This window comes from Sardina pilchardus, chromosome 4 (assembly GCF_963854185.1).
Source record: "Sardina pilchardus chromosome 4, fSarPil1.1, whole genome shotgun sequence".
NCBI classification, from domain to species: Eukaryota; Metazoa; Chordata; class Actinopteri; order Clupeiformes; family Clupeidae; genus Sardina; species Sardina pilchardus.
Window position 1 is genome coordinate 36,271,751 of NC_084997.1, and position 23,757 is coordinate 36,295,507.

The following is a 23,757-nucleotide window of genomic DNA, read 5'->3' on the forward strand; positions in this document are numbered from 1 at the left end:
ATCAACATCTATTAAACAATCTGTCTATCAACATCCATTAAACTCTCTGTCTATCAACATTAATTAGACTATCTACATTCAACTTTTTAATTATTTACTCTGTCTCAGGCTTTAAGAGTACACTCTGGCTGTCTTAGGACTAGCCAGTTAAATTGATTACACCTGTGTCAACTACTCTCAGAGAGCTGTATCAGTGTCTCTCTTAACAAGAATATAAGGCACATTCCATCCAACCTTCTATCCATTCATCTTCTTCAGACCATTCACTCATCCACCATTAAACTGTCAATCAATATCTATTAAACAATCTGCCTATCAACATCCACTAAACATTCTGTCTATCAACATTAATTAGACTATCTACATACAACTTTTAAAGTATTTACTGTGGGTCCCTCTCAAGCAGCGTTTATATGTCCTCCCTCGCTCCTCGATCCTCAATGATCTACATAAAGAAAGATAGAAAAAGGGCTAGACTATCCCATTGTTGCCGCTCCATCATTCTTTATGTAGATCAGTGAGGAGTGAGAGAGGACGCGTAAACGCTATATGAGAGGCACCTTCTGTCTCAGGCTTTAAGCATACAATCTCATTAAGACTACAGATCCTGTTAACTGTTTCCTCTGTCCACAACTGTTTCAAAATAAAAGTCCTCACTGCAATAATACACTATTAAATCATTTGACCATTGAAACTACTCAACTATTTAACTGTTCAACCATTCCAACTGTCAGTTATCATCAACTATGCCTCCAGTCAACTACATGAAACCTCCATGTACCTAGCAACCAACATAGCAACCATTAAAATTAAGCGTTTATGACCGTTTCCATAGCAACCAACATGATTATACTGCAGTAACTTCTTGTTTCCTGATAGTGGCCACCATGGATACCCTAGCAACAAATGTTTCAAAATAAAAGTCCTCACTAGCAAGTTATCTAGTTAGCATGGTTAGCTTTGTTAGCATAGCTAGCATTTTTAGCATAACTGCAAAAAAGCATCAACTAAGTTAGCTAATCAACCTGGCTAGCATTGTTAACAAATCTAGCATTGTTAGCAGAGTTAGCATTTTTAGCATTACTGCTAGAAATCATCGGTTAAGTTAGCTAATCAACCTGGTTAGCATTGTTAGTAAAGTTAGCATTGCTAACATAATTAGCATTTTTAGCACAACTGCTAGAAATCATTAGCTAAGTTAGCTAATCAACATTTTAACATGAATAGAAATCATTAGTTAAGTTAGAACTGGAATGTTTCAGCTTTAAACTGTCTACCTTCACACTATCAACTCTCTGTAAACGATGCAACCACCATGTTTACCCTAGCTACACCTTAGTAACCATATCTACCTTTTTTTGCATTTTCATGCACTAGTAATTCCTTGGAATTGCATTTCTAGTTTGCATATATGTTTTGATGCGAAGAATCTGACCATTGGAAAAAGCCAGGTTGAAAATATTTTTTTTGTAGTGTTAATATATCAAATAAAAAAACATTTACAGAGGTGATTATGAATATCTTCTTTTGTTATCCAGTAAATCAGAAGGTACTGCCAATTGGCTTTAAAAAATGGATTTTTGCCCTTTTTTTTAGGCATAAAAAGTCATACAAATCAGGCCAAGAACGCTATATCAACAAATCCCTCTGTAAATATCGCTTGGTGAATTCTCCTTCACAATTATAGGAAGAGCGGACATCGAAGGATCAAAAAGCGACGTCGCTATGAACGCTTGGCCGCCACATTATATGATGATACTTAGATTTATGTTGTTGTGTAAAAATAGCCTTAAGGATGGTGAAACTGCTGACATGAGATGTGATAATCAACAGTAAATGTATACCTGACTGCCACAGTTGATAAAAATCAAAAGATCCTAGGGTTAACTTTTGAAATTCCATAGAAAATGCTTGGGGTCATTTTTGACCCCACCTATGCGGATCGGTGGTACTGATACAAAACATTAAATTACTTTAAAAATATAACAGTTAGACACAAATCCAAATGGCCTCATGTCAAAGACAACCTATTTGAGGAATACATAGAAGGTTAAATGAAAAACATTTAAAATGAAGAAGATACTGCAAGAAAACAACCTCTGGGGTCATTTTTGACCCCACTTATGCATCTAAGGGTTAAGAACAATATAATTTAAGTGTTTGTTTGCTTGCAATTAGTGTGCTATCTTCATTTAACAGTAGCTCAGTGCAGTTTTAGTGTCATGCAGTTCATTTGTTTTGTTATTGGGGAAAAGAGGACACAAATGTAGAACAACATTTGATTAAGCGACAGATAAAAGATGAAAGCACACAGCAGGGTGTTTGTGTGTCCATATGTCCGTGTGTTTGTGTGTGTGTGTGTGTGTGTGTGTGTGTGAGTGTGTGTGTGTGTGTGAGAGAGAGAGACTTTGAAAAACAGGATGTGGCAGTTCAGTGTCATCACCTGAAGAACTGAAAAACTGAAACTGGAAAAAAAATCTCAGATGCATACATCAAAAGAATGTAAGAAAGTACAAAATGTTCCAAATGTGTACATTAATAGTAATTTACTGCAGAAGAGGTGCATACATCTTACATTTATTTTAAATTAGCGTTGTTTTTTATCGATTTTTCTTTTATCTCCCTCTGGCGGTTTAAACAGTCTTAAATGTATTTTATATGTGTTTTTCTTGTTTGATGTATCACAATATTGAGAATATATTATTTCATAAAACCATATTCAAATGTTTGATTAAACATTGCCATGTGGCTGGGTGTTGCATGGACAAAAGTGTTGCTTGTTTCCCAAAGCACATTCTCTGCACAGTAAAAGCATCAAGATGCCATCTAGAGGCACTTAAGTCTTAGCGGCATGACAATGTCACTTCTCTGAAGATGAGGATGTTTTATGATGCATGGGGGGCAAAGCACATTTGATAGCACATTTAAAAGAAACAGAATTTCTCCAAAGTGCTTTACATAAAAAAATAAGAAAATGTTAATAGGCTAAATAAAGAAAATTTAAAATAACAGACATAGAATTTCAAAGATAACAACAGATAGCCCTTTTATTAATACTGTTGAACATAAAAAATAATATTCAAAACAATTACAAGGATTAACAATAACAGAGGGGGGGACACTTCAAGACACTGAAGATGTGGAGGTTGAGGAGAACAGACACTGGGTCCTGGGTGTGATAATGGAGTCTGCCTGCAAAACAAAATGTTAATTTTATGAGTATCAGTTTGCGTATTCAGTATTTATAACGTGATGTTACTTTTTTTATTTTAATCAAACCTCCCTTTAGCCTTCAATCTCTTTTTTAGATTACTTACAGTTTTTATGATTGTTAACAAACATGTACTGACACTTTTGAACAGCACAGCACACCAGAGTCCTAGGCTGGTCTCTGTATTGCTCAACTGAAGGGACTCGATTTCACATGAGTGCCAGATTTTTGGTTGCTCTTTAGAGGTAATGTCCCAAAGACTTTTGTTGTGTTTGCCACCGAACTCAATGACCTACAGTATAATTTACAGCACGCCGCAGTCAAAGGTCAACATGGTTAAACTCTGACGGCACGCGCAGGTTCGGCAAAGCGGCAAAATGCTATTTTGTGCTGAACTTCGCTCAGTGCAGTGACAGCGGTGATGTGGGGCGCACTTATCTGAATAATGCATTATCTGCTTTTTTTTTTTCTTTTAATCAAACCTCCCATAAGCCTTCAATCTCTTTTTTTAGATTAGGCCTACTTGATGTTTTGTTTTAGCAGTACATTTACTGATACTTTAATCACTTTTGAACAGTACAGCACACTAGAGTGCTATAATACCGGTACACATCAGCTGTAAGGCCACTTCTGTAAGGGTAAATCTGCACACTGCTGACATCTAGTGGATAACTTTTGTAAAATCAGCTGATTTACAGGAAATCACACACAGCACACATTGCATAACATTATAGGGCTGAGTGGTCTCTCAGGATTGTTTATGTGTTGTCACACTGTTACAGAAAGTAAAGAGTTGAACAAACAAAATGTCTGGGGGGAAAGGCACCCAAAACAACACTTAGGAAATGAAATTGAAGCTGAAAAAGTACCTTTATTTCCTTACTCCAAATGTGTCCTCACTCACAAAGCATGGAGGCTCTCTCTCCTCACACAACTGAATAGTGCATCCATATCAAAGCTGATGTCTGACCAGAGGTGGACACTAAGTAAAGTTACTTGATTACTGTACTAATATGATTTTTGAGTATCTGTACTTTACTTGAGTATTAATATTTTTGGAAACTTGTGACATTTACTCCACTACATTTAAAAGACAAATATTGCACTTTTGACTCCACTTCTTTTGAAATGTGAGCATAAGACACTTGTTACTTTTAACCACATTTAACCACCATCCCTGATTTATTCAATCAGGGATGGTGCCTTCACCATTGCATGCAGATTCAACATTTCACACGAGTAATTACAAATGATTCGCAAATGTCATTTCATGAAAAATGCACAAAATAGACAATGGATTGTAGGTGCCAACTTGCCTTTTTTTTTTTGCAAAGCCTCTACCCAGTTCTAAACAATATAGTTTAATTTTAAAACAAGTTGGTTATTCCGTGTTTTGTTTTGACTTGAAGCCCTGTATGTCGAGCCATTACCACTTTTATTGATATAGTTTGAAGACTCTGAAAGGGAGAGGGAGAGAATTGGAAGAGTCTATCTCTCTCTCTTTGATTTCTGTGTCCCTCTCCGTTTTCCTCTGACTCTCCCTCTCTCTCTCTCTCTCCCTCTCTCTCTTTCTCCCTCCCTCCCTCCTCACTCTCTGTAAATGATTCTTAACTAGATTCCAAAGTCCAAATGTCCTGAATGAACGTTTCATGAGGAATCAATTCTGATTGGCAAGTTGTTTTTTTCATGTCTTTTTTCCCCCTTATTTTCCCGTGTCAGGACTTACTCCATTTGCAGGTTTGTGATTCAGATGGATTTTGTGGATGCAGACACGTTTTTAGATTCTACTTAAGTAAGAGATCAGAAACAGAGATAAAGAGCAGCCATTTGCAAAGGAAAAGCTTGCGGAGGGCATGGCCTCCAAATCTCCATTAGAAATGTATCTCTCTTGTCCTGTGTGCTGTGAAGTCTTCAAAGACCCCGTGGTCCTAACGTGTAACCACAGTGTGTGTAAAGCATGTCTGCAGACACTCTGGGACACCAGAGGATCTAGAGAATGTCCCGTTTGCAGGACAAAGTCCTCCGACGATTTCCCACCCGTAAATCTTATGCTGAAGAATCTCTGTGAGAGTTTACTATGTGGAGGAGATGGCGGCACATCAGATACAGTGTCAGGGGAGTCTGGGGTTCTGTGCAGTCTGCACGGTGAGAAGCTCAAGCTCTTCTGTCTGGACACTCAGCAGCTTGTGTGTGTGGTGTGCAGAGACGCCAGGGCCCATAGGCACCACACCTTCAGCCCCACAGATGAAGCAGCCAAACACCACAGGGTAAGAGACCGCTACTGTCATTCTGGCAGTCAGAGAGCACAGAGACCGCTACTGTCATTCTGGCAGTCAAACCAGACGACAGACTGTGTTACTTACAGTATCATTTAGTTTAATATACAATAGATGTTACCTGAGCTTGTGGCACGGCAATGATTCTGTTAGAGGTGGTTCACATTTTGAGTGAAAGGGCATGTGATCAATCTTCTAAAGCAATTTGCTCTGTGAACGGAGTGCTTCACTTGTGGACCCAGTATAACTGAGTTTTTGTGTAGGTAGGTATAGGCAACTCATTGTGTGTCTTGGATTAATGAATAAAATGTCTATTCAGAACAAGCTAAATGTCTTATTTGTCCCAGGGGGAACTACGGATCAAAGTACAGACCTTACAGGAGAGACTGCAGGCCTTTGAGGAAGTTAAACTCTTCTATGACCAAGCAGTAGCTCATAATAAGGTGGGACATAGATCATATTAGTCATTGACGTTTTAATGACAACAATGATTAAACCTTTATCACTAAAATAGTTTTGTTAGTTATTGTATAGTATTGTTTATTTTTCATTAGGCTGTTGATTGGATTGACATTGTATTGCTATTCTCCGTTAGTGCCTACCACTTCTCAATGAGACGCGGTCTGGGAACCAAACGTTAATTTTCTCGTATTTGAACAAATGCAGATCCGTTCATTGGGCGCCACAAATGTCTATCAAATGCATCTGTGCATATCTCATCATCGTCTTGCTTTCCCCCCTGTTCTGTGATTGGTCCCCTATCTGAGCCAAAAATTATGGCGGTAGTTTCCAGGCTGCCTTAGCAGTGTGAATCAAATTGTGCGCAAGGCAGCATGGGAATACCCAGGCTAATTCTCCGTAGCCTTACCGTGCCATTATTATGTGATTGATTGAATGGACATTATTGTTTATTTGCTATTCTCCTTTATTTCCATTAGGCTATTGATTGAATTGACATTATTTATTATTGTGATTGTCCCTAATGCAGTCAGATCAACTATTACTGTGTCCATAACCATAGCACAATAAATGTTATAACTATGTGTGTTAATCCAGACTCAGGTTCAACACACAGAGAAGCAGATCAAGGAGGATTTTGAAAAGCTTCATCAGTTTCTACGAGATGAAGAGGCAGCCAGGATAGCTGCATTGAGGGAGGAAGAGGAGCAGAAGAGTCAGATGATGAAGGAGAAGATTGAAAAGATGAGCAGAGATATTGCATGTCATTCAGATGCAATCAGAACAATAGAAGAGAAGATGGGAGATGATGATATCACATTCCTGCAGGTAAGAGCGATTTTTACTCTAAGCAATACACCAATACAGAGGATACATTTGCTGTGGAGTATTGCATGTAATACAATTAACTCCCTATGTTTTTCAGAACTACAAGAGCACAGTAGAAAAGTGAGTGATCTGCCTCCTGTATTTCTTTCTTCTTTGTGGTTCTGAACTAGCCTGATGACGTCATACTCAATTCTTGTCAGAGTATGAGTCTGAAACTGCTCCATTCAGCCGCAATTGTGGGGCGTGATTCAACCGATACAGGGCGGGGGGGATAGCTTTGCATTCATTGGATAGACCAAACCAAACAGAACAAGTTATTGCACTGTCAGTATATCTTGTACAACACCTGATAGCGAATTCTAAGACAACAAAATATGTAGCAGGGTATGCTATATGGAAAACATCCTCCTTCATTTTAAAAAATAATTCCTTCAGACTGTATGCAATGAACAGCTGGGGAAGTGTGTCATTAACCCAACGAGCAAACAAACATTTTTAAACAAACTGGAACAACACATCACGCAAACATGCTGTTTTAACTTGGTGAAAGTGAAACTGAAGTTTTCCCACATATCCATGTTGGTCTAAGTGTTCAGAAATAGTTGTGTGAATCCGTGATAAAACCTCCGTTTCAATAGCTAAGCTAAATGAAAGGCCAAACTGCATGAACAAATAATGCATTCATAGCGTTTCTGTTGCAATCAAAATCAACCTATAGGCCAACACGGTCTCACACCCAACTTGAACGTCACTGCTGTTCATCTGTCAATCATCACGTAAAGCCCGCCCTGACAATGTGATTGGTCCGAACAGATCTGTGTCTCGAATAGTAGCAGCCGAACGGAGAAGTGCCAGACCGAAGTTCCCTGCAGAAAAAGGATGTAGGCGGGGCTAAACTTCGGTCTGGCATCCGGGCTAGTTCTGAACCATAGCAGAACTGACTCCTGAATGTTATTCCAGAACCCAGTGCACACTGCAGGATCCAGAGAGGGTTTCAGGAGCTCTGATCAATGTGGCAAAGCACCTGGGCAACCTGAAGTTCAGAGTCTGGGAGAAGATGCAGGAGATTGTTCAATATAGTGAGTACAGAGAGAAACACACCCCCCCTCCCCCTACACACACACACACACACACACACACACACACACACACACACACACACACACACACACACACACACACACACACACACACATAGGGGAGACACAGACACTCACAAACACACACACTGTCTTGGTGGTGGTCTGAAAAGTTGTGGGTTCAATTCCCACAAGATCTGATGAGCACTGTGTGTTCCTCTTCATGCAGCTCCTGTGACTCTTGATCCCAACACTGCTCATCCAAATTTCTTCATGTCTGAGGATCTGACCAGTGCTCAGGTCAGACAGGAGAGACAGCAGCTTCCTGATAACCCAGAGAGGTTTGATAAGTATGCCTGTGTGCTGGGCTCTGAGGGCTTTAACTCAGGGACTCACTGCTGGGATGTGGAGGTTGGAGAGAACACATGGTGGGGTGTGGGTGTGATGACAGAGTCTCTCCAGAGGAAGGGAGACTTTACTTTCATGAGTGGACGGTGGTATGTGTTTTATAAGGACAATACTTATATAGCACGTGCTGCACCACAGCCCCCCACTCTCCTCACAGTGCAGCAGAAACTCCAGAGGATCAGAGTGCAGCTGGACTGGGACAGAGGAAGGCTGTCATTCTCTAACCCTGATAACAACACACGCTTACACACTCTCACACACACATTTACTGAGAGAGTATTTCCATATCTCAGTGCTGGCTGTAAGGTCTGTCCCCTGAGGATCTCACCTGTGAAGCCTTCAGTGACCGTAGAACAGCACGGCTCCAGAGCAAAGATGGCCTTTAAAATAGGGCCCATCTGCTTCTACTGAAAGGAGTCCGACACCGTCTCTCAAACTCAAGGAGGGATCTTTCAAGGCTGCTATTTGAAGGAAGTTATGTCAATACAGTTTTATGCAGCCTACAGTATATCCCTCTATGGTACAGTGTTTTGCCTTATAAAATAAAATGAGACATCTCTTAAATAAGTAATACCTCTTGGACTGGACTTGAACTGGACAACTCAATACCAACCAATAAAAATGCAAATTAATGGTCACATGCCTCACAGGTAGCAATAGACCTGCCTACAAAAAGGGTCCAAAGCTGCCATCTTTGCCCATGTAAGGAGATCCGGAAGTTAATTGAAGTTGCATTGTAAGTTAGCTCTGGGGTAGCAAAAATCAAAGTGTGCCGTCTTCACCTACCGAAGATCACAGTATCCACTATGGCAGTGGACAAAACTGTGTAGCGAAAAACGTCTGCATTTCCAATGTCATCATCCCCGCAAGAGTGCGATAATTGAAAATCCCCATGTTATTTTCCCATAGAAAAAATCTCAAGATACAGGATTTCCTTATTTGGGCAAAGATGCTAGCTTTTTTGTGGGTGAACTTCGGAGGTCTATTTTGACCCTTCTTTCAGCACATGCACACGTGGCTGGGTATTATATTTCCACCCTAGAAAAGTGTGCATTTCACTAATTTCCCTTGTTAATTACCCTAATTACCCTAAATTCACCTTGCCAGTTGCCTCGCTGTAGAAATGCCTTTCGAAAATGGCCGCGTTTCCCAAACACTTTAAGAAGCTCTTAACGCTAAGATCTTCTTCGGAGCGCTCTTAAGAACGCTGTGAAAGAAGAACGTGTTTCCCAGAGTCGCTCTTAGCGAAATTTATTCTAAAAGTCTGCTGTGACTTCACTTGGTAACACTTTACTTGACGGGTTCGTTCATAACACATTCATAACAACTGTCATGAACTGCACACGAAGCATTCATGACTGTTTCATGAAACATGACTCAACATTCATACCAACCCTTTCATGAATGTGGAAGACGAAACGTCAAAAACTTGTAAAAATAAAAGTCCAACAATCGCAAAGCAGCATTGCTGTCTTTTTTGTTTTAGCCAACCTGATCATGTCACATCTTAGTCAACAGGGGAAGTCCAGTGTCCAGGAGAATTTAGTTTTTTGTTTGTCTGTTTGTTTATTTTATGATAGTAACCTCTGAAGAATGCATAATTGTCTACACCAATGACTGCATATAGGCTATAAAACAGGAATGTCCAACCATTCAGAGGTCCACAGATGGTCAGTAGTTCACTTCCCAGTATGATGAATACTTCACAACTCGTGTAGTAAAGTGACATTTGAAGTAGACTTCATAAAATATTCATGAGATGTTTACAAACGCTGGAGAGGATTCATAACACCCTGTATATGGATTACTAGATAGTTGGACTTCTATTTTGACAAGTTTTTGTCATTTTGTCTTCCACATTCATGAAGGTGTTGGTATGAATGTTGAGTCATGTTTCATGAATTAGTCATGAATGCTTAATGTGCAGTTCATGACAGCTGTTATGAATGAACCCGTCAAGTAAAGTGTTACCAAGATGTTTTTTGTCTTTGAAGTCTTTTGTAAGTATGTTATTTGTTTTCTCTCTCATTGTTGTTGTTTATGACGTTTTTCTTTGGAAAGTGCATTTAGTTCCAATTTATCTGTATAGCTTGTTAGTTTGTCATTTCAGGTGATTTCTTATTGTTTATTTTCCAGATCTTTTAACATAGCAGTCAAGTTCTCCAAATCTGATAATTTGCCACTCTTTTCTTGTAGGATGAATAACTAATTATCCAGCAAGTCGCTTGATATGCTTCCCATTACCAAAGCATAATCTCTGAAGTCACATTTTCTTTGAAAAAAAAAAAAAAAAGCTCTGCATTTCTAGTAATCACATTTCTCCTCTTAAAGTCAGAGTCTGACAACAGAGAGTTATTTAGTGGCCATTTTGGAGATTTTAAAGTGTAGATTGTATGGCAAAATGACAGGGAGATAGGAACGTGATCAGGGCGTACATCAGTTTATTTTCTCTAAATACGATTTATTTATGAGTAGTATGTTGTTCATGTTGCAATAATTACTTGGAGCAATTCAACAATGAACGATAAAATGTGTGTTTACATTGGATATGTGCAGCAAACAAGTGACTCTCTTCCATTGACTTCCATTGTATTAAAAGAGCACCTCATGTGGTGCAAAGTGGTACTGCAGATCAAATGTAAGTTCAGTGGATTTATGGAAAATATTTTCAAAAAAACATATCTCAAATAAAGAAACTCAGCAACAAGCCCGAATTTTAAACAGATGATCCTCACATACAGAATGATGTATGGTAATATTTTTAAAAATTGGCTTTTTGAAAATCAAGCCCAATTAAAACAAAATGCTCTGACAATATGATAATGATTACAACCAAAGTTAATGCATGGACATGAACTTATAGTCCATATATGAGTGGGAAAATTCATCAGATGAATTGGTGGCTCATACTTTTTGAATGAGAAGCCTTCAAAAGTGATGATCTCTTTTCACATAATGAATTTATTGCCATTTTCAGAGCTTTGCAGAGGGGAAATGACACAAGATACATCTCATCTGATCGGATGTTTTAATTCAACTGGAAATGTCCTTGTAATCGCACAGTTTCACTAATGTGAGTGAAAAACCAAAAGAGCCAATAATGTTGCAAGTTGAACAAAAATGATTGTTCACCACAATGCTTAAGACAGAGTGGTTTTTCAGGTTTGTTTATGTGTTGCCAGATTGTTGTAAATGAGTAATTAAGTTGAACAAACAAATGCTGTCTTGGGGTGAATGAACGAAAACAACACATAGAACATGAAATTGAAGTTGAAAAAGTACCTTTCTTTCCTTAGATGTTTTTGGAAACTTGTGACATTTACTCCACAACATTTAAAAGACAAATATGGTACTTTTGACTCCACTAGTTTTAAAATATGAGCATAAAGCACTTCTAGCCATATTTGATTCTTTAAATGCAGTAATACGATAGATAGATAGATAGATAGATAGATAGATACTTTATTGATCCCCAAGGGGAAATTCAAGATAGATAGACCATCGTAGTTCAGTTTGAACTTGTTTAATTTCCATTTCAGTGCTTCCAACTCAGTGGCTGTAGGCTAAGGGGGTTAGGAATAGGATTTCAAGTGACTTTGCAAAAATGACCAAAAAAAAAAAAAATCCATTCCCTACCTTTAACTTTCAAGGAATTTAATTAAAAACCTCAATGTTATAATATGTCACTGCTTTCATTAGGTTACCCCAGCGACACCTAATCATTTCTGCTCTGCCAAAGGGGGGCAGTATGCGGTGCATATGGGCACACCTCCAGGGGGCGCCAAAACAAGGACCTGACAAAAAATGTTCTTGTGCTTTTAAATCATGAGTCATGATGGCTATTCACTATTATGTTTCAAATGTAAGGCCTGCCACTGATAAATGGTAAATATTATAATCAGTCATGTTACTGCAGTGGGCGCCCTCGATCTCCTTTACTTTCCGCAGTGCTTGAAAACCTTGTTTGAAGCTGTTTGAAGATGGAGAAGGCAAAATAATTGTCAGGCGCTCAATTTAGGAAGAGAAAAAAAGAAAAGGAGAAGGCGTCTGAGGGGATGTGTCAGAAAATTATGAAATTGATGAAAGACAGCAACAGGTAGCCTATGAACTAACTTACGATGGAAATAAATTAGGCCTACCATAGACGTGCTGCACTGCTGCTAGCTAACTTGTTGACTCATAAAGGCTACAGCAGACTAGGCAAGAATTTAGAAACCGTTTGTCAAACAAATTGATCATGGAACGTAACGATAACATCGGACCAGCACCTGATCATGATTCACCATTCCTCCAGGATAGCATGATGACCCGCAGAAAGTCAGGTGAAAGTAGGCTTAATTCGGTGGCCGTATGTTAGGTCATGACAGACAGTGTTCGGGTTTTTTTCCCCCACTTTCTTACTTCTGTAATGTTCATGAAAAGTAACCTTTGTTGTCATAGAATACTCTGAAAATACTTTGGTCTGGTCTATTTCCTTTGAGTCCATACTTGAAAATGGGCAAGTGCTTAGCACGGCATGTTGAAATTTAGCCTAGTTCCTTAGGCCTGCTACGGTATCCCTTGACCAGTGATGGACTGGATAATAACCGAGTAGCCTACTTGTAATTAGTTGCTGTACTGAAGTTACTTTTTGAAGCATCTGTGCTTTACCAAAGTATTTACACTTTGGTGCTTTTTATTTATTTATTTTTCTCTCCACTTACTTACTTTTGTAATATTAATGTCAAGTCTAAAGTAACCTCAGTTGTTTATAAAAGATGTGAAATCTGTTTAAGCAAACTAAAACGTGCATAAGTATATTGGCCCATATTTTTAATTAATTGATGTGTTTAATTAGTTTGTTTAATGTGTTTAGTGTAATTAGTGTTGCCCCTGGGCCCTGAGAGGAATATTTTGACCCCCCCTCTTGCGATTTGGGTTCCAGGAAGTGGCTTCTCTTCACTGAAGCGAAACCAAATGACCGTAAAGAAACCTTGTGATGAGTTGGCATGGGATGACGACATTCTGTCTGTAACGTGATAAGTGTGGAAATATGTGCGGTAGGCTAATAGAATTTCACAACAGAAACCGCAACCATGCAAGCGTATAAAGGTAGTCCTCACCAGAAAGTGCGCCTCAATTGCACGGCCGCAATGATGAGTGTGGAGGCTAGTCTAAAACCACTTATTTGTCACTGTTACCTACCGAATGCACCGTAGGCTATCAAGATTCGCTCTACGTTAGCCTATGATAGACTACAGGTAAGAGCCTTTTTCTCCTTTGACCATAGGCTATTTGGGGATGATCTAACGCTTTCATTTGTCATCGGCAGTCTCAATTTCTCCCCTCTAGTTGACACTCCTCGATAAGCTAGTAATACAACCGCTGTCGAGTCTCTGCTGAATTCATGCAACTTTTTTTTTAACTGAGGGAAGGCGACCTCATCTCACGCATAGCCTAGAGGATTTTCCCATAATGCTTCCACAACAAAGTCAAATGGTCTGTGTTCTTATCCCAAATTACAGACGCGAATTCGGCAGGTGACGAGTAGCCTGCGGTTAGTCTAGTCTAGGGTAGATCTCACGCATAGCCTAATAGACAGGTCATTTGCTCAACTTTTTGGGCCTAGTTTTCTGTCAAAGTTTTTCTCAATGGATTCCTGGTCAGAACCCCTATTGAAACAGATTAAGACTTGGGGCATGTTAAATTTTGTCCAAAAATTCAAGATGGCCGCCGTATGGGCAATTCCATATCAGTTGGAACAGGTCCGACACCATGGTCCTCAGTTTTTCCTGATTTTTGGTCAAAATGTTCCTCCATGTCTCATTAGTGGAAAACCAAAATTTTAGCTTGGTATCTTGTTTAGTTTCTGAGATATGGCTCTTCAAATGTGGATAGACGTGTCCTAAAAAAAGGCTGAAAATGCCTGTATTTAATGAGCACCACTTTTTAAAAACCCCTCTCCTGTCTTAAGCCTACCATATTATTTTCTAAAAATTTGAACACTGGGGCAGTACCCTGTTTAGTTGTCCAATATCACAAAGGAATTATAGTCCTTCCCATCATTGAAGACTTATTCATCAAAACAAACCAACCTAACCAACAAACCTTTGTCCAAAAGTTGTCAAAAATGAAAAAGGCGACTAAATTGAGGGGCTTAAAATGGCCAAGTGGATCAAGTCACACAAGGCTAAAAATTTAATCGGAAGTTGGTTTAAAACAGGAAGTACAGTACACTTTAAAAAGGCCGTATCTCTGGGGGGAAAAAAGCAAAAAAGCTGTTGAGGCCTACACTTTTTGGTCAAGTTAAACCCTAAGGGCGATTTTTTTTTATGTCATACAAAGTGGGTACCACTCAACTCCAAATGGTCTGAAACATACTCCTACACAATCTCTCAAACCATGATTTTGGCCTTAACACTTTGGCCCCAGCAGCTTTTTGTTTTTTTTTCCCCAGAGATACAGCCTTTTTAAAGTTTACTTCCTGTTTTAAACCAACGTCCGGTTATCACAGGAAGTCATGGATGGTCTCAAAAAGCCGCTTTGAAGAGATGAACAACATGTATGAGTTTCAAGTCTCAAATTTTCTATCAAGAGATATGAAAAAGTTGGAGACCACCGGATCGGTGGTTGGTGGTTTTTAGCCCTTAGGGACACAGTGGGTTCAAAGGCCATCGTAACAGGGGTTATACATTTCACAGTGTTCTCCCTCAGTATCTCATCTGTCTTATATTACATTTTGAGCCTTGTGTGACTTGATCCACTTGGCCCCTCAATTTAGTCGCCTTTTTCATTTTTGACAACTTTTGGACATATTCTAAGGGATCAATAAAGAGTAAAAATGGGATATAACATTTTTATCCTGTTTACAGGATGGCAATCTGATCCCTCAAACATAAAAAATGGGGTTAAACCCCATAATGTCCTTCTAGGAGGTTCATAAAAATCAAACCAACACCTCCTTCAGCCAAGACATTTTTTCATGTTTTCTAACTTCAGACATGTACTGAGGGGATATTGAAATGGACAGGTCGGATCTACCACATTCACATGGTCTACAAAGTGGCATACTATTGCAGGAAAAAAGAAATATTGGATTTGCATTTCATCTTGCCCTTGAAAAAAGGCAATGAAATTGGCATTTTTAGGAAAAAACACCATTTTGGCCATCTTTGAAGGCCCATAGCCTCGAAATACGAAAACTTACCATCTCAATTTTTTTTCAACATGTTCTCTTACTCATGGACTATATATATGTAAAGTTTTAAAAATGTGAGTGCTATCCATCCATGACCATAAGAGAACAAAAACAGGTTTTTTGTTTTTCATTGCTTTAAAAAAAATATGGGTTTGTTTCGATGAATAAGTCTTCAATGGTGGGAAGGACTATAATTCCTTTGTGATATTGGACAACTAAACAGGGTACTGCCCCAGTGTTCAAATTTTTTGAAAATAATATGGTAGGCTTAAGACAGGAGAGGGGTTTTTAAAAAGTGGTGCTCATTAAATACAGGCATTTTCAGCCTTTTTTTAGGACACGTCTATCCACATTTGAAGAGCCATATCTCAGAAACTAAACAAGATACCAAGCTAAAATTTTGGTTTTCCTCTAATGAGACATGGAGGAACATTTTGACCAAAAATCAGGAAAAACTGAGGACCATGGTGTCGGACCTGTTCCAACTGATATGGAATTGCCCATACGGCGGCCATCTTGAATTTTTGGACAAAATTTAACATGCCCCAAGTCTTAATCTGTTTCAATAGGGGTTCTGACCAGGAATCCATTGAGAAAACTTTGACAGAAAACTAGGCCCAAAAAGTTGAGCAAATGACCTGTCTATAAGGACATGTTTACAACTGCAACCTAATCAAGCCTTTTCATCATGACATCAGAACGCTCTCAGGGCTCATGACTAGCTTGTCTGTCTGTCTCAGCCTAGCCTTAATAATTGATCGTTAATTATTTAATCAATGAATAAACAAACAAACCAGCCTGTTAGATTAGTGCATTGGTTCTCTTGTCAACTCATTTTTGGTGACTTATTTTAGAATTGTATATTTTAAATGGCATAGCTAATAGCCTACTTGATGTGTTATTGTGGTTTGCTTGTAAAATGCACCTGCCTCTTTTTTCATCAGCTCCATTCCTTCTGTTATTACACTTTGCTGTCGATAACTTCTCTAGGCTACTCCCTGAAAACAATGTCCTGGAACAAAACATATTTTTTGAAAACAAGATATTTGCCCTGTAAACTTGTGGTGTCTATATGGGCAAGACAATCGCTTAATCATGTCATTGCTGTTAGTCTGCCACGAGCGGTTACAATTTAATGTCTTCTAATCTAGTTCTCAATGGAGGAAAGAGGATTCTTACTGGAATGTAAGGGGGCAGGACTGAGAGCTCTATAAGACAGTTGTGTTTTCAAAAGTTGAACTTCTCAGCCCACTCCGGATTATGGTGAATGATTTCTTCAATTCACCCATCTCACTGAGAGTGAAGTAGGCTACCTTAACTCCTAACATAGGCTAGCTGTTAGGGCTGAACGATATGGACAGAATTTCTTATCTCGACATTGCCTTATATCTCGATACGAGTTCAGTGAAAACTAAGCATTTTTCAGAAATATACAAAAACATCATAACACAAAAAAATTTGGAAAGTGTATTTTTGTTGAGGAAAACTCACTACCAGTCATCAATCAACATTAAAGTCACCAATCACTATAAAATCAAACATTTTACTGCAGCTCTGCTTTAACAATAAATAACCAATGTAGCAGTTGGTGGAAAGGTATTTTATAAGGCTTGTCCAGCATCTCTGCGTCCAAACCATTTTTTTTTTTTTAAACTACTATTCATGTTACAACTCCGCCTCTTTAATTCAGCTGTCTGGTCGAAGCCTCAACTCAACATATTGTAAACAAAGTAGCATAGTTGGCTATTATCTAGTCTACTGGTTGGACTGTTCAGTTCCCCCACGTGTGTTTAAAGGAACACTTCATCGTTTTCTCATATTAAACTACGTTATTCCTTTAACGAAGACGAGTTGATACATACCTCTCACGTTTCAATGTGTGCACTCACTGGATCTGGCACGCAGCACTACTTTGATAGCACTAGCTAGACCAGTTCATTCATTAGGATCCAAACAGAGATGAAGTTAGAAGCGACCAAACACCTCCATGTTTTCCTATGAAAACACATTTACACAGTTAGTCACACTATCAAGTATTGTGAGACATTTTGGGGTTCTCCCATTTTGATACATGTTTCCTTCCATTTCTATTCCATTTTTTTCTGTACAGGAATGGAGGCCTTCTGTCTTTTATCTGCTTTCGTTGTGCCTACTTTGAGTGTGCATCCACCAAAACTGAAGCGTTCTTCTTCACAGCCTTTTCTGAAGCCTAAACTGTCGTTATTTGAAGTAAGTATATCACATTTTGTATAGACTCAAGCCTAGCTCATATTAAATGTACTGCAAATGCAAGCATTAATTGTCAGTGTCCAAGCAAAATGGTAAGACGTGGCCTTGAGCGGGTTGAATGTCCCAAAGAAAATGGTATAACGTATTAGTGATAAGATTAGTGAACTATCATGTTCCAGAGTAGTATCTCCCTGAGAGGAGATCAAGGTGGGAAGGGCCAGGCTACTGATTGTAACTTCTCTTCTTGGACCCCTAATAATATATATGCTCCTACATATCATTTGCTTACTTATAGGTTGTTATTTCAACATTTTGGAAATTCAGGTAATTTCATCGACCCCAACCACAACAGGCAGGATAAGCTTGTTCATACTTTGCAGTCACGTGACTACCATGGATACCTGGCGGGTAAGAAACGCTGACAAAAATGGTTAACGATTGCATGTGTTCAATTGTGTGATAAGGTCCTTATCTGACTCTGTACACCCTGCCTGCTGGTGAATGACAGCTTGATAAGCGCTTAAAAACATGACCCCGGCTTATCTCCTCAATGACATCCAGTCACGCAAAAACTATCTGGCAACTAACTGTTTTTTACCTTAAAACACCAACTTTTGTATAGTAAAACTAGCGACATCCTGGCAAGATTAATTCGTTTCCCAGGTTTCGTTGCTGGACAATGATGTTCTAGCCACTAGATTACTGACTCTCGTGATTTTAACAGTCATAAGAAATATATTGTGATCTCATGCTTGTCTTTGAACATAATAATAACTGACAGTTTTTATTGCATTTTTCTTCACAGATGGATTTTGGTGATAAAGCTACTCTAAAAGGAAGCTAACGACTTACACAGACTGGGATGTGCTCTGTGAACCCCATGTAAATAACATTGACCAGGTGAAAATGCAGCTGAGGAGACTAAACCAGAGGTCCCAGGTCCGGATGGTATCCACTCAAGAGTCCTGAAGGTCTGAACGGAACAGCTCTGTGGTATTTTGCAGCACCATTTTAACCTCATTCTTAGTCAGGGAAGATTGCCTACTGTATGCTGTGGAAGACATCCTGCCTTGTTCGTCGATCTGCCCTCAATGACAACAGACCCGGTTACCTTCATCGCACATAATGAAGGAACCAGAGAGAATGGTCATGTCATATCATCTGCAGAAGTTATTAGATGATTCTGCAGGACAGGTAGGATGTTGCAAGATTCTGCAGAAACAACCACATTGTCTTGAATGTGGCAATTTGAGCCCCTTCCTTCTGGTTCCCTTTTCAGACTTCCACCAATCAAAACCAACAGATATAGACAATCTTTTATCCCGTCTGCTGTCTCCCTTCTCAACTCTAAGAGAAGGAGGTAGCTTATTGCACAGCACACTTCAGTTTCATAACACTTGGCCAGCTTGGTCTAGGCACAGCACAGTGTGTTATTTTTACACATCTTATCAATGATGTTGCCTGACTGTCATCTGTGATCTGTCCCTTGTTTATGTGAGTGGTTTGTGTTATATGTTGTTTTATGCTCTTCGCTCCTGCAAATTAATTACCCCATTGGGGGGCAAAATAAAGTTGAAGTTGAAGTTGAAGTTGAACAACATGGGAAATGGTGTTGGACTTTTGGAGGGCCAGGCCTGAGCTGAATACCACTTCAATACTGGGTGAGGAAGTAGATGTAGAAAACTATAAATATTTGTGGGTTCTCCTAGACAATAAACTGCACTGGAGGCACAACACCAAGGCAAGAAGTATACAAGAAGGGTCAAAGCGGACTATATTTCTTTGAATGTATATGCCGAATGTGAAATGTTATAGTGTTACACAGTCTACGGTAATTTATTGTCATTGTAGTATGTAAAAAATACTGAGATGATTAGTTTCTTATATTACAACTATTGTCTTCAGGACAGTACAGTGTTATGCCATTCTTCACTGAGAGGGCAGCTGTTCCAGTATAACACTACATTAATGTTACAATGCTTTAGTGCTGAAATGTTGTTTAATAAAAACTGGCATCGGATAAGAGTGTGTGGTCTCCTCTCCTTCATGTTCATCTACAATGCTATAGTGCTATAATAGTACAATAGCAATAGTGTTACTTACAATATAGTAACCAATAACACAAACATTAGTCAATAAGAAAACATTAACACGCAAGGTAATCACCATTTGACACAGGGGCTTGGTAACAGACTCAAGTTTGACTCGAACCCGAATTTTAAGGATGCATTGACATCATAGTAATAGACATGGAGCTTCTGACACCCTGTGGAACTGTACTCCTTAGAGCCACAGTCCCACCGAGCCATGGACCTTCTGCAGGATGGAGAAAGCGAGGCACCAGCCGTTACAGGTGTGAGACCACTATACTATAGATACTTCATTCATCCTAAGGGAAATGTGTTTAGCTGCAATTTGTCAAAATCAGAATCATAAAAATATATAATATTATATATTATAGTATGGACAATATTGATAATGCTCAATATAAAGTCAGTGTGTATAAAGACGTTGCTTAGGGACGTGTGCAATTTAAAAGCCAGATATTTCATGGATCCAGGATATTATGCATCCTGATAAAGTTCCCTTGGCCTTTGGAATTAAAATAGCCCCACATCATCACGTACCCTTCACCATAGCTAGAGATTGGCATTGAGCTCAATGCAAATCAGAGCAAAAGCTGGTCTTTAAAAATAAAAACATATAAAAAAAATTCTCCTGCTCCTATGGAAATTTAACATAGGGGTCAAATACTTATGCCCCTAGCATTTAAGGTAGAACATTTATTTATTATTATGATACATTCTTCAATCACAAAGAAAATTGGTGGTTTGATTTGTACTTTTTTATTATTATTATTATTAAGGCATCAAGCTCACTGTCAAATGATGATGTTATATTAATCTTTTTAGGCAACAATGTTCTCCCCACTGTATATATTTTTGATATTGTGAAAAAAACACCATAAAAATACCATAGCACTCTAGAGATTGAAAAATGTAGCCTCAACTGACATTTGAAATGTAAGTCTTTTTGTCACGGTCACTCTTAAAGTTGTGTTATGTATGCTCTGATTTGGTGGTTTGATTCTGTGGTACACCTTCACTTAGCCCATGTTGTGACCTTATTGCTAATGGTTCAGAAAGTAAATAATCATGTGATAATTCCTATGATTTCTCGAAGGTTTTATGCAACGCTTCTTCTTGTCCAGCTGTGGAGAGAGGAAAAGGGCCCTTTGAGTGCTGGCCCAGACAAATGTGATGAGGACAGAGAGGCCCTGCTCACCTTAGAGCAGTGGCAGAAGAGCATTAAAGCATGACCTGTTGTGGGAAGTGTCTGTGGAAAAGCTAGACAGTGGAAAACACATCATCCTCCCACTCTGCCTGCATTTACATTTCAAGATCCACCATGTCTCATTTTTCACTCTTCCATTCCTCCCCCTCTCTACTCCCATGCAGGGCTCTGTGTGTGCTGCAGTGGATGTGACATCATGTGAGGTGTGTGTTGAAGGATCTGGACAAGCAGTGGAAGAGGGGGCAGCTGCCCAACATACTGCCAGCTCTTGAGATAATGATAAAGAGAAGCAACAAAGAGCAGAGGTAACCTTGTGTTAACGAGGTGTACCACAAAGCAGTATGAAATATGACCGCCGCTCAGTCCTGCACGTTCTGTCCACAAAAATGGTGTATGTATGTGTGTGTGTGTGTGTGTGTGTGTGTGTGTGTGTGTGTGTGTGTGTGTGTGTGTGTGTGTGTGTGTCAAACATCAAATTACACAGAACTTGGCATACATTCCGAGGGTGTCATTATGATCCTACACTTCGAATGAAAAACGATGCATCCCAGTCGTTCAGTGTCTCGGGACTCCTTGTCGGAAAATCTGACTAAAGCTTCGCTGTGCGGCGGTCATAATTAGTCACCACAAGCAACGCGATATGGGTGATTCAGACTAATCACAAAGAGCAGCTACCATTATACAGTTACCACAAATAACACTAGACTCAGCTTCTTTCCATCAAGGAAACAGTATATATCTAGATCTGGTTACTCATTTTCCAGTAAGCTCCAAGGAAGCTGCTGACACTGAATTTCCCTTGATGTACAAGCCGTACTTGTAGAGCAAGTTGAAGAAGTCACCTGCATTTATAAAATATCTCCTTTTCCCACATGGAGTCAAGTTGGGTGAATACTGTACATCCCGAAAAAGTATAACGCACATCATGTTGTTTTGTGAGGTGCCGGCCACTGGTAGACAGTTGAATGGTTTAGAAGTACCACACTCTGCCTTTCATATGGTTTTAACAGGAAGTGTAATAAAGATGCATGAATGGTTATTGAATTATAGATGGAGCTGATATTATGAATGAGAGATACAATTACTTCCCTGAAGGAAGTTTTGTAAATGGGTATGGGTTACATTCCTATGCAGTTCCTATAAGGAAGCTACAACGTTCAAATTTGTATGATAGTTCTTCTGGTTCCGCTTGCAGGGTGATTGATGCATTATTAATACAATACATGTATGTTCTGCAGTGCATGACGTGTACAATAGATGTAGAAATGTCAGTTTTAATATATCTTCTTCCTGTTGTTTCAGGTTGGGGTAATGTTGGTGTGCACTGCCTGGGTCCCATGAGGTATCTCACAGTATGTTACAGACAATAGAGACCAGAGGATGGTTTCACCACATGCAGCAATTCATAATCAGAACCTTAAGATAAATGGCTAGAAGCTGTGAAAAAGCGACCAAATCAGAGTTTTGTGGGAAACTTATAGTTTTAGCTGCGGTTAATTAAAAAAAGCTGCAACTCCTCGTACTGTATCTTGTTGTAGGCTAATTGACCACCAATGTGCCACCTCGAGTATAAATTCTCGAGTCGAACCTCAGAAAAGATGGGCAAATTAGCGGAGTAGTGCTGTCTAGTGTAAAAGTACCTTCTGTTGCGCACAACCTGCAGTAGTAATATTACAAAACCCAACCGCAAGAAATGTAAATATAATACGTATATTGATATATTGCGTTGTCCCACCAGAGATTTTGTTTGTCTCCCCGACTAGCGCGGAGGTAAAGTGCAGAAACACCAGCAAAACAATCGCTCTGAGTAGGCTGGGCTTCGCTCTGCTTAGGTTAAAGTAGGAAAGTAGTTCCACAATCAAGACAGTTTTAGCGATGTAAACATTTACATTGTAATAGGAAATTAACACTACCCAAGTGGCAACGGTGGAATAAATATAAAGGTGATGAATACAAACGGGAGATAAGCGGGATAACGGCCTTCGAGGTCGACCGGTTCGATGGAAATAATGGCACGGCGGAGGTAACTCCGTCTTCGTGCTTCGCACGGCGCCGAAGTTCTAGACCTCCACCTAGCCATTATTTCCATCGAACTGGTCACCTCGTCGGCCGTTATCCCTTGCATAATACATAGGCTGCTGATATATTGTGCATCTATAATGTATATTTAAATGTGTTTGTGCATGTGTGTGCGTAGTGTACAGTCACTAAATGTACACATAAATTAATTTATTGTATGGTCCCACATGAACCAATTTACACAAACCTTGGCATACATGCAGAGGGTGTCATAATGATCATACACTTCAAATGCCGTGCAGTTTTGAACTGTCAACCAAAGGTGGCTGCGATTACGATGCCTCATTTTTGCTTTTTAATTTTAGACTACTGTACAGTAGGCGTGGCTATACATTAAATGAGTGGTTATGGGATGGGTTAACATTGCCCCTAGGCCCTAAAACTCTTGAGATATTCACAATAAACTGTGTCTGGCCATCTACAGGCCAGTTGGTGTACAGTCACTAAATGTACACATAAATTGATGTATTATATGCCCCCCCCCCCCCCCCATAAACAGAGTTCCATGACACTGGCATGCATTCAGAGGGTGTCATAATCTTATACTTTAAATTGTGTGCAGTTTTGTCCATGTCAGCCAGAGATACCTGTGATTACAACACACAGTTATGCTTTTTCACTTTTAATTATAGGTGGTGCTATACATGAAATGAGTGGTTATGGGATGAGTTGACATGGCCTCTTAAGATCGACATAAATAAAAGGTGGTCCTCTTAG

At 39.3% G+C, this 23,757-nt stretch overlaps 1 protein-coding gene across 3 annotated transcripts; it reads left to right on the forward strand.

The window, feature by feature from the left end:
- The first annotated feature begins 4,837 nt into the window (after window positions 1–4,837).
- Window positions 4,838–19,682, forward strand: LOC134079175 (zinc-binding protein A33-like). Of its 3 annotated transcripts, none has more exons than XM_062535367.1 (9): window positions 4,838–5,478; window positions 5,835–5,930; window positions 6,544–6,774; window positions 6,872–6,894; window positions 7,735–7,853; window positions 8,083–11,334; window positions 17,549–17,667; window positions 17,963–18,075; window positions 18,473–19,682. In XM_062535367.1, the coding sequence occupies exons 1-6, from the start codon at window positions 5,065–5,067 to the stop codon at window positions 8,670–8,672; spliced, it is 1,473 nt and encodes a 490-aa protein (XP_062391351.1). In that variant the 5' UTR covers window positions 4,838–5,064; the 3' UTR covers window positions 8,673–11,334; window positions 17,549–17,667; window positions 17,963–18,075; window positions 18,473–19,682. The 3 variants fall into 3 exon arrangements, 2 of the variants coding, with proteins under 2 accessions (XP_062391351.1, XP_062391352.1); XM_062535368.1 differs by having other exon boundaries at window positions 17,992–18,075; XR_009938887.1 differs by lacking the exons at window positions 4,838–5,478; window positions 5,835–5,930; window positions 6,544–6,774; ... (1 more) ...; window positions 7,735–7,853; window positions 8,083–11,334 and adding an exon at window positions 13,210–13,501.
- The last annotated feature ends 4,075 nt before the right edge of the window (window positions 19,683–23,757 follow it).

Bases quoted from the DNA above. Each gene is read 5' to 3' on its own strand.
- LOC134079175 (XM_062535367.1), top strand. From the start codon at position 5,065: ATGGCCTCCAAATCTCCATTAGAAATGTATCTCTCTTGTCCTGTGTGC. The intron at 5,931-6,543 runs GTGGGACATAGA...GTGTTAATCCAG, and splicing joins AAGCAGTAGCTCATAATAAG to ACTCAGGTTCAACACACAGA. The intron at 6,895-7,734 runs GTGAGTGATCTG...ATGTTATTCCAG, and splicing joins TACAAGAGCACAGTAGAAAA to AACCCAGTGCACACTGCAGG.